Source organism: Amborella trichopoda, chromosome 7 (genome assembly GCF_054954075.1).
Source record: "Amborella trichopoda isolate Santa Cruz 75 chromosome 7, AtrichopodaSantaCruz75HAP2 v2.0, whole genome shotgun sequence".
Lineage (NCBI taxonomy): Eukaryota > Viridiplantae > Streptophyta > Magnoliopsida > Amborellales > Amborellaceae > Amborella > Amborella trichopoda.
In genome coordinates, this window is record NC_142342.1 from 42488799 (window position 1) to 42500527 (window position 11729).

General features: G+C 35.0%; 1 protein-coding gene across 1 annotated transcript; it reads right to left on the reverse strand.

Moving 5' to 3' along the window:
* Positions 1–8118: 8118 nt before the first annotated feature.
* On the reverse strand, positions 8119–11729 carry LOC105421927 (uncharacterized). Its single transcript, XM_011631047.2, is given in 2 exon segments — positions 8119–10882; positions 10885–11729. Coding segments are annotated over 2 exon segments (3099 nt in total). The 5' UTR covers positions 11401–11729; the 3' UTR covers positions 8119–8299.

Here is an 11729-nt window from a genome sequence, read left to right on the forward strand (position 1 = left end):
GGCCTCAAATTTAAACTCCCTTTCTCTCTCGCCTTTAAGGTGTCATCCTCGTCTTATTCCATTTTCGTCCTATCCCTTATTTCTCCAAGTTTGGTTTAGGTTTTAGGAAAATTTCTCCTCCTAGGTTTCATTTCCCAACCCAAGGTTTCAAACCTATATTTTTAATCCCTTAAATTAACGTTGCTAATTTTTACTTTAAACAAATTTATAAATGACATCATTTCTAAACCCTCTCTCTCTTTCTCTCGCCATATGTTTTTCTTTCTCACTTTCCAATGAATCTCCCAAACCCTCTCCCTCTCTCAAAATTTGGGATAGAGACGATGAGAGAGAAAAAGTTGGGAGAAACATAAAGAGAGAGAGATGTTTGGCAGAATCATAGGGAAAAAAAAACACGAAGAGAATGAGAGAGGGGTTAAAAAAATATATTTTTTAAATTTGTTTTTGCTAAAAAGATACGATAAAAATGAATAGACGTGTTCTAAGGTTAAAAAAATATAATAAATGGAATCTCTATGAAAATAAATAGATTTTGAAATATTAGGTATATAGAGAAATGAAACTTCTACCAAGATATTTTTCCTTAGGTTTTCATGACGTATAATGTCACCTTCAAAAAAGCACATTTGTCCAAGTCCAAACTTTTCTCTCTCTTTACAAGACTAACCATTGAAGTAATTTTCGCTATCTCTACGAGGCTCCAACTCCATCTCGAGAACATGCGGTTGGCATGCATTGTGTGGCAGGTCATGCAATGCATGCACAAGTCTTGGTGGTGGAATTTGGAGTGGAGTGAAAAGTCATCCTTTTGTCTCAATCCTTCAATGTCACCCATTTAGAATTTTTCAATTGCCCATGCTGGGTGCTTTCGACAATGTTTTTTAGATAAGCACTTTCAATAACTTAACCACAAATATCTTTGTCATGGTCAAAGCTTTTTTCTAACTAATTGAACTACTTACTGCAAATATCTTGCTTAAAATAAAATTTCTTTTCTTAAAAAAGTTATATAAAAATGGAACTAGACACATAGTGTTATGAAAACTGAGCTGCTGCCTTCCTTACCCTAAGCCCAAATCCTATTTTTGTGAAGCCATAGCAAATATCAATTTCAGAATTTCCTTCACAGGGTTAAGACCGACTCAAGTGTTCTCTCACCTACCCAAATCTCAAGCTAATGAGAAAATCAACTCTCTCTCTCTATCTAACCGATGGAGAGTGGTAACAATGTTAGGGAAAAGTTTTATGCTTCCCCTACAACATAGAAAGTTCTATCCTCCCCTACCATCCAGCCGTCCAATGTTGATCAACAGAGCCACTCATCGTTTGATCTTAGATCCAACGTTTCAAAGTATTTTATTTTTTGTTTTTTTTATACAAATTGTATGAATATGGAATTTGGTATGTGCCATCTTCTCATTTGGGCACACCTATAAAAACTATTAAAAGTAATTTTTATATAAAATATAATTAACCAAATATCCTTTGAATCTTACAGATATATTTTGATTATTTTATTTTATTGAAAATATTTTTTTTATATTTTTCGCTAGTGCGAGTTTAATAAAGGAATGGACGTCCAAAATTTGGTGTCAAAATAATTTATAGAAAAAGAATTAAAAATTAAATAGTGTAGAGACGTGTCATTGTGATTGGGGCAATCTTACCTCTCCATTTAGAATGGACGGTTGGATAAAGGGGAGGATAGAACTTCTATGTTGTATGGAAAGCATACAAAGCTTGCCCATAATGTTACTGATCTTTTCTGCTCCCCAAATACTGCGGACTTCCTTAATAATGTCTCTCTCTCTCCCGCTCCTCTAAAATTCCCTTCGCTGGCTTACTAGGGAAATTTACGTCCGTACCAGTTTTTGAACCATTAGACTAAAAGGGCTCCAAAATAGGCTGTTACCACTCGGAAGGACGGCCTCTAGAATTTTTGTAGTTTTTAACAGAATTTGCCTTACGGACCGCATTTAGACCCCACTTTTTGCAGGTTTTAAGCCGTCCAATATTTTTTTAACATCAAACCATATTTAGACCTCATTTTTTGAAACTTTAAGGTAGTATGATGTTTGTATCATCGGGCAGGGGGACAAACTTGAAAAAAATGAAACATTGGGGAACAAAAACCTCCGCATAAATGTCACTTATTTTTGGGCCATCACATAATAATAATTAAATAAAGCAATACGGATGGAAAGTTAAATTATTTTTTGATGTATGCTTGTTTGTTAATCATTGTATACAATGAGACCATTTACCTTAGATGCAAGGAGGTCACAATTACTTACAACCATCCGATGGGTGTGTTACAAAATTTGAGAAAATTTCTTTTAAAGTTTGAGCTATGTCAATGAAATAAATGCGGCCAACTGATTTCACATCGAGTAGTTTGGATTAATTGTGATTATTTTATACCAAAGATGAATGGTCTTAATGTATACTTTTCTTAAAAGTATTTTTTTTTGTATGTATGTAATAATTAGCAAAAATACGGCCAGAAAAGATTATGTGGAAATATTAATGACAATGATCAAGACGTGGATATCATGAATCTAAAACAAATAAATAAAATTTCAAATTTAGTAGCAGCATTTTTTTAAATCTTTTTGCATTGTTCATTTTACTTCTTCACAGGTCATCAGGCCTCTAACCTCTAGAAATAGTGTGTAAAAAGGAAACTCCGATTGAGGCTTTGAATCATCTCTATCCTCACATCACTCATCTCTTTCTGAAGTGTTTTTATGATTGATTCGATCAATGATAAAAATTCGGGAGGAAATGGGTATTCATTTCAAATACATAAAAAGCAAAGAGAAAGAAAACTAAAAACTTTTCCCGTTCAACAAAAACTGTAAAACAGTAAATATCAAGAATTTCTTATGTCAAATTATTAACAAAAAAAAATTTTGAATACTAAAAATATGAAATGCTTTTCAATAAATTAAGTATAGACACCTTTTGGGGGGTCAATTACCAAATGAGCAGACATTTGTCCAAAATTATGAGCACCTCCCCCTATTACACAGTGTTTTTTTTTCTAAGTTTTTCTCATGTCCGACAATTTAAATACCGTCTTTCTCCTCTCTCTCCAAATCTTGGATGGTAAGGTAACTTTCACTCTCACAGTATATGGGGTTGGTGGCTTCAGGGCCTAATGTTTTTGCTTGTGAAATCCCCATTCCTTGAAACATTCAAAACCATGAACTATAATTGCACATTTTGAGGGTAAAGAATAAAAGAAATACCCAATACAATGTTATGAACAAATACCCTATACAATGCTATGAAAGACAATAAAAAGACAATCTCTTCCTTAACACTAAGCGCTACCTGAATTCACTTACAGAGCCGACATAATCTGCTGCAGAACGTCAGATGGAATAGCTACAGTACTGATCTGAGATGCACTTTCATACTTTCCTTGATCTGATACCGCCGGCTTGCTACAATTTGAAGCATATGCCATGGAACGCAAAGCCAGAGCAAGTTTCAAGCAACTTAATATTTTGATTGCTGGACAGTATGAATAACTTGAGTAATTGGATTTCAAGAAATTATTGTTACCCATATCTAGTGTTTGCATTGTCAAACAGAGGGACAACTTAAGGGGGAAAATAGGTTGCGGGGTAGGGGGTTGATGCTCGTGACTTCAAACAAATGAGACACCAAGGGATAATTGACTTCCCCCAATAGCGTCCGTACATAATTTGCTCAAAGATTTTCTCCAAGCTAAAGAGAAATTTCAAACAAAAAAAAAGTAAAATTAGTGAACTTCCCCCAATTTCAGCCTTCTAGGCATCCTTCTCCCAATTTTTTTGACACCACTCTCTATGAACCGCAATACTATTTTCTTTTGCAACTACCCCAAAGTCAAATGTGTTTTTCTTTTTAATCAAAACATCCTGTTTGACTGATTAAATAGTGCTGGTTCGACACAAAATACCATCGGACCTGCTTCTAAAATGTGAATATAAGGGGAAGAGGGTATTTTGGTCATAAATTTATTGATTTTTTAACAGGGAAAGTACGAAAAAACCAGTATTGGGGTTTTCTTTTAGTGTTCTAAAAAATGAATTGATTAAAAAACTTTAAAAGGGAAAGATGGGAAGAAAAAATTATTTTTTAAAAAATGCAATAGAATTAAGGAAGGGTGCAGTTTACATACGGATGCATCCGGAGGTGTAGAGGTAAGGTGCACCTTCAAATTTTATCATGGTAAATAATTTTCATGTAAAATGTTCTTAGGATTATCTCAAAATCTATTTTTATATTTAATTATAAAAGTTTAAATTTAAAAAATGGTTTAAATCAAGTAGATATATAAACATATGAAAATCTTGAAAATGGACGATGTAGATAATTTATTGCAAAATGCACTATTTTTGAGACTTAAAATCTTTTTATTTTTCATAGTCATACATCTCGATGTTGAGATGAGTCTTTAAATATTAAAATTACCTTTTCCGATGGATTTTTGAGGTGCATTCGTAGTTCTACATTATAAAGTTGCAACTTTACATAAACTTTTTCATTAAATAATTACAGATACAATTATTCGTCACTTCAATGATATAAATTCACTGTCTATTATAAATGGACTAACTCCTTCATGGTTGTTCCACCAAACGTTTAATCCAGTGGTAAGGCACGTCTTGGACCGTTGGCCGAGGTGAGCAACTAGGCCGAGTCCTAGTAGATTCAGCTTAGCCGAGTTATGTACACCCCAAAAAATGTAATAAAAGTTAAAAGAAGAAAAAAAATACAACACAAAACTTACCAAACCATCATAAGGACTGTTAAAATCACCTAAAAACATATTTCTAACTGATATATTACTTTTATATTTTTTATTTTTTAGGATTTTTTTGGCAACCGGTAAGCTAGGCATCCAACTCATGTCAGGTTGGGTAGGGTCGAGTTACTTGACAAAGTCCAAGAACATTGGTTTACAAGATTAAGGGTGTGGTTTGCATAAGGCTGAGGCCCTAAACAATTAAAGAAGGGCATACCTATGAATAGTGTCAACATATGTTGTTTCGATATCAGAAACCTTTATGATGACCTGAAAATTTATTACCATCTCTAAATTTAAAATTTAAATATAAAAAAATAATGTAGATCGAGCAGATCTATGAAAGCTTGAAAATCTTAAAAATTGACAATCTAGATAATGTGTTACATGGTGCAGTGTCTTCAAGACTTGAAATCTATTGTTTCCCTTTCCCACAAATCTTGAGGTCATGATGATCGAATTGAGGGTTTTTCAGCATCGAAATATCATCTTCTTGTAAAAAATTTTATGCCCGTCTCAATTTAATTGTTTAAGGCCTTGCCTTTTATATAAACATTTTCCTAATATTAATTATTGAGCGCTGAGTGTGCCTCATTAGGACTCTTTACACCTCTTATATTAAAAGTGTGATATTTATGGTTCTGGTTCCACAACTCTTGAGAGTCTAATGATAAATGAGAGGATTTAATCGAAAATCCCTAAATAAATGGGGAGGAAGAGAATAAAGATTAAAAATGTGACCACCATTCCCATTTATATGGGCTTCAAGAACTCGCCTTAATTTGCTTGTGCGTTTCATAAATTTTTACGTTACTTTTTCACCAATAGACTACCTCTTGTTCCCTCTCTCTCCCTAGAAGGCCCCATCCCCATTTGCCATGTAGTTGAAGTATTTGATGGCGTCTAATACATTGTTATGAACCTCATGCATATATATCTCTTTGCATTTGATAATTCTCATTGATTCAATGAATGGAAAGTCATGCACACATAAGGAAGTCTTTTGGACATTGGATGTGAAATTTGATGTGTGGAATTTGGAGTAGAGAACAATTGTGCTTTTGTCTTAATGCTTTGAACTCACCATTATGTCAAGGCTTGTGTTATGGACTAAGATCAATATTGTCAGAATTGGACCTTGTTTTAGGCCAATATTATCAAATTTGGAACTATGCTCAAACTTAAAGTCAGTCCACCCCACAGTCACTCTAGTTATTCATTTTTCTCAATATAAAAATTGTAAAGGTTATTAGATTATCAAAATTAGAAACACATTATGCAAATCTGATAAAAAGTTGGTAAAATAATTTGGCATTTATAAAAGAATGAGACGATTTACTTTTGATACAAAATAGTCACATTAATCTTCACCATTGGAACTAAAATTGGGTTGGTGCAATTATTCCATCGACCGAACTTAAACTTCAAAATAAAGTTTCTCGAACTTTGTGACACATCCAAGCTATCAAATGTCACATCAAATGAATGTAAGGAATTGTGACCATCTTATATCAAAGATAAAAGTTCTCATTGCATACAATCTTTTTACAAAATTAGTTGAATACCAATAAAAATTTGGGAAAAGTTTATATAAGGTTGCAACCTTAAAATGTAGAATCACATATGCACCTCAAAAATTTATTGGAAATGTTGTTTGAATGTTGAAAAAAACCCCATAATCGATTATCTCGACATCGAGATGCATGAATATGAGATAAAAAGTTTTGAATCAAGAAAATAGTGCATCTTGCAACACATTATCTAGACCGTCCATTTTCAAGATTTTCATATATTTATCGATCTACTTGTTTTTTAACGATTTTTGGAATTTAAAATTTTCTAATTAGGTATGAAAATAGATTTTAAGATAGTACTAAATGTCTTAATTGGATTGTTTAAGGTGCACCTTAATTGGATTGTTTAAGGTTGCAACCTTATAGAAACCGCAACCTAAAAATTTTACTCTTTCTAGATAAATTTTAATAAATATTATTTTTTTTAGATTTCCAAGTTAGCAAAATCTTGGCCAATTTATTAAAAATAGACATAAAAATGGAACATATTTCACCCCATTTTCAATAAACAATAACACCAAGATGTTACGTTCCACATAAGTTTTGTTCCCAAATTTATTTAAAAATATTTTAAAAACTTCATGACAAGAGTAGTAAGACGTCAATATGAAAATATATTGAAAAATGACAAAAACAAGCAACGAATTTGGACAAATTTGATCTTTTATTTTTAGAAAAAAGAAAACAAGGTTTATTAAGCACTTGTTTTATCCAATATTTGGCAATAAACTGTTCCCATGCAATCAAAATAAGAAAGAGAGAAAGCAAGAATAAATCATGTAAAAAATTTTGGCAAGAAATTTGAAAAAGTGGGAATTAAATTGAACTTTACCCAATTAGATCGTCCAACCAAACAAGCAAAACCAATGATCGAATCAGTCATTGATTCTACTAGTCACACCACCGATCGGGTCCGGTTTTAATCCCCTTGGTTTATATAACGACTTTGAAGAATTGCAAGTGAGGTATTTTGGATGAATCAACATTCTTAATAGCAAATAGTTTTGTGTCTTCCACGAAAAGAGAGAAATAATCTTTGTTGAGACACAAAATGAAAGGATCACCACACATTAACTGTCGTATTTCACGAACGATCTTATGCTCAGTCGAGCCATTTTTGTCTTGACAAAAAAAAAAAGGTATAAGAAATTTGTAATTCCTACAAAATAGTATAAGAAAATTCAAATCATCTTAGTCAAGAGGAGCACTGGGACCATAAAAAACCAAAACACAAGTTCCTCTCTCTCTCTCTCTCTCTCTACTAAATAAAATTACATTGAACATGAAAAGGACATACATAACAAACACTTATGACATGAACATATTGGAAAGCAGACTCACATCCAAACTGTTGGGATCGATCGGTAAAAAATCAGCAAGGGTTTATAACATTTGAAGTTGTTATGCATTCATATCAATATAAACAAACAATAGAAACTACATAATATCAAAACAAGAACATGGAATGAAAAATCTAGCAACATTCAATCTGCATAGTACAAAGATTTAACGTGGTTCGGTCACAAATCTTGACCTACATCCACGGGAGAATGACGCCAGATTTTATTTACTGATTTGAAAAGATTACAAGGTGAAATCTAAAAGTACAGGAAACTACAAAATCAGTTGAAATTTGAAATTCCTACGAAAGAGTATAAGAAATTTCATACCCTCTTGAGACAAGCACTCGAACCATTAACAACCAAAAACCAAGTCTCTCTCTCTCTCTCTCTCTCTCTCTCCCCGTGCTAAATAAAACTTCATTGAACATGAAAAGGACATACAAAACAAACACAGATGACATGAACATATTGGACTTACATCCAAACAATACAAGCACCTAATAAAATTACACACCAAATACTACATTCTTACACACTTCTTCTCACTCTAATCTTCAAAAACTGGTTATATTACTATCAACTCATCACTTATTTCTTCTGGGAAATAAATGTTGCAATCGCGTGATCAAAATCTCAGCGATGAAGTCCATGACTTTGAGAACCGCATTGTTCCATTTCTTTTTAATGGCTAGAACTGAGAACCATCCTCCAAATGCAGTCCCAAATCCCAAGCCCACACTGATCCAAAATTGTCGGACCTCCGGTGGCCCAGTTCTCAAATCCTCATCATTGTTAAATCTTGGAACTAACTCATGACTATCACACGTCTTAGGAAGAGGAGGACCGCAAAGATCTTCGTTTCCATAATATGCTGAGGCATCAAATGTAATCATGTGGCCAGCGTAAGGAACTAGACCTGACAAATTGTTGTAGGACAAGTTCAATGCGCCCAAGGAATTCATAGATGACATGCTCAGAGGAATGCCATCAGAGAATAAATTGTTCGAGAGGTCCATCGATTCTAGCTCTTGCAATTGATTAATCTCTTGAGGAATCGTCCCAATCATGTGGTTTCCAGATAGGTTTAACACGCGCAAGCCTATCAATTTTGTCAACAAGTCTGGAATTCTTCCGGAGAAATTATTTCTCGAAAGATCTATGCATGTCACAAGAGAGAGAAATTGGGTGTAATCCATCATTGACCCTTTTGCCACTATATCAATGCTCACTATAAAATAGAAGCTGTGATTGAGATTATAATTGTAATCAGCCATCTTCTCTGTTACTTTCATAGCGGAGAAGTCTCTGAAAATGTCAGGGATAATACCTGAGAGGCAATTTTCAGCAGCATCGAAAACTTGAAGCGAGTGCAGACTTGACATAGTCTTAGGAATGGCCCCAATAAGCTTGTTAGATCTCAGAGAGAGAACACGAAGCGAGGTAAGACTTTGGCCAATCCATGATGGTAAATTTCTCGATAATTGATTGTCACCAAGATCCAAAACCTCTAGCTGGGTACAATTTTTTAATGACGATGGGATCTCGCCTGATAATGTATTGCCTCTCAACATTAATGTCACCATTTTTTTCAAGTATCCCATGGAAGTGGGAATAGGTCCCATCAATTTATTTCTAGAAAGATCAAGAGCCTTCAAAACCTTCATATTCCCTATGGAGTTGGGATTAAATCCTGAAATACTGTTATTGGAGAGATCCAAGATCGATAGATTTGGCACGACTTCTCCAATATTTTCTTGAATACAACCAGAAATTTGATTGTTTGAGAGATCCAGCTGTACTAAATTAGGAAGCTTGGCATAAGTCTCAGTTGTGTTCACCAGGTCATAGCATGCAACCTCTCGGATTGTCACTGTGCTCATACAATGTTTCAAGAATCCTGGCAATAATTTCATGCTTTTGCAAATCTGACGGCGTAGATCAGTTGAGGAGCTGACATTTAACCGTTCAAATTTTTGTCCAAAACCCAACCTAGTATTTCCAGAAAAGTTGCGGTAGTTGTATAGAAGTTGAAGTCCTTGAGGGTGAGACGCGGTGTGTATTAATTGGCCTTGAAATCTATTTGAACTGAAATCCATACTATTTATGGATTTAAGATTCCAAATCTCAGGAGGAAGAGATCCCATAAAATTGTTATAAGATAGGTCCAAATCAATAAGCATGAAAAGGTTTCCTATGGAGGGAGGGAGGGATCCTGTGAAGTGGTTTCTAGATAGACCCAATTCAGTCAGCATGGAAAGGTTTCCTATGGAGGGAGGGAGTGATCCTGTGAAGTGGTTTTCAAATAGCCGTATTTGAGTTAGCTTGGAAAGGTTTCCAATGGATGGAGGGAGGGATCCTGTGAAATTGTTGAAGCTTAGCCGTAATTTAGTTAGCTTGGAAAGGTTTCCTATGGAGGGAGGGAGGGATCCTGTGAAATTGTTGAAGCTTAGCCATAATTGAGTTATCTTGGAAAGGTTTCCTATGGAGGGAGGGAGGGATCCTGTGAAGTTGTTTCTAGATAGATATAAATAAGTCAGATTGGAAAGGTTTCCTATGGAGGAAGGGAGGGATCCTGTGAAGTTGTTTTCAGATAGATTTAAATAAGTCAGCTTGAAAAGGTTTCCTATGGAGGGAGGGAGGGATCCTGTGAAGTGGTTTCCAAATAGCCATAATTGAGTTAGCTTGGAAAGGTTTCCTATAGAGGGAGGGAGGGATCCTGTGAAATGGTTATTGTATAGAGACAATGTACTAAGCATGAAAAGGTTTCCAATGGAGGGATGGAGGGATCCCTTGAGATTATTCCTATAGAGTTGAAGTTCCTGAAGCCTAGTCAGATTCTGAATTTCAGCAGGAATGGGCCCTTGAAAGTAATTAACACTAAGGTCGAGGATTTGGAGGTTTTCCAGACTGGAAACCATTTGAATGGGGATTCCACCACTTACTTCATTTTCAGACAAATCAAGAAGTGCCAAGTTTTTGCATTGGGAAACAAAAGCTGGGAAATCTACCAAAGCATTGCGATATAGGTAGAGGTGAGTAAGAGACTCCATACCTGTAAACCTTGACCAGTCAGTAGAGTTCAAATTGTTCAAACCAAGGTCTAAATTGCATACCTTTTGCAGATTACCCAGCTGATAAGGGATGGGGCCACTAAGATCATTTCCACTTAGAGAAATGAAGCGAAGCTCAGTGACTCTTCAGGTACCGACCCTGTAAACTGATTGTCTCCCAAATCCAAGAAACTGAGTTTCGAAAGGGAGCCGATACTCTTCGGGATTTTCCCTTGTAAAAAATAGTTCATGCAGAGATTCAGGCCGGTCAAATGGGGCAACAAGAAGAAGTTCAATTGATTGAGAGACCCTTCCAAATCAAAATTTGGGAGATTAACCTCGACTACACTTCCGTCATCGTTGCATTTGATGCCAATCCAACTGCAATGGCTGGTGGAGTTGCTGGTTTTAAGAAACCATGAAACCAAAGCATGATTTTTCAGACTAGTTTTCCAGTTCAGCAATGCTTCAGCTTCTAAATCAACCGTTGACAAACCAGATGATTGAATCGAAAGAGCTAAAATGAAGGGGAGGAAGAAGAAAAAAGATGGAGATCTCACCACCATTCCCATTTTCATGGCATGCAAAATTTCACTCAATTTGCTTGAGTAATTGCTTGAGATTGGGTTTGACATTTATAGAGTTTTGGTGGAGGAAGTGTGGACCACAGAACCACTCTCTCTCAAGTAGGAGGTGGCTGGCCCCATCGAATGTTTGCCACCGAGTGAAACTCGAATGGAATTGGGCAAGTCTTTAACGTTTCATGCGGTAGTCTTTGGACCGTGGAATTTGGCACTGAAAATGGATTCCGTATAAAAAGAGTAAGAAAATGTTAGCGATAATGTGTAAAAATAGCATGAACTTCTTCATGGACAATGAATTTGATTGAAGAGTAGTAATATTTTTTATTTTTCTATTATTTAAACGAACGGCCACTACTTACACCAAATATCTCCTCTCTCTC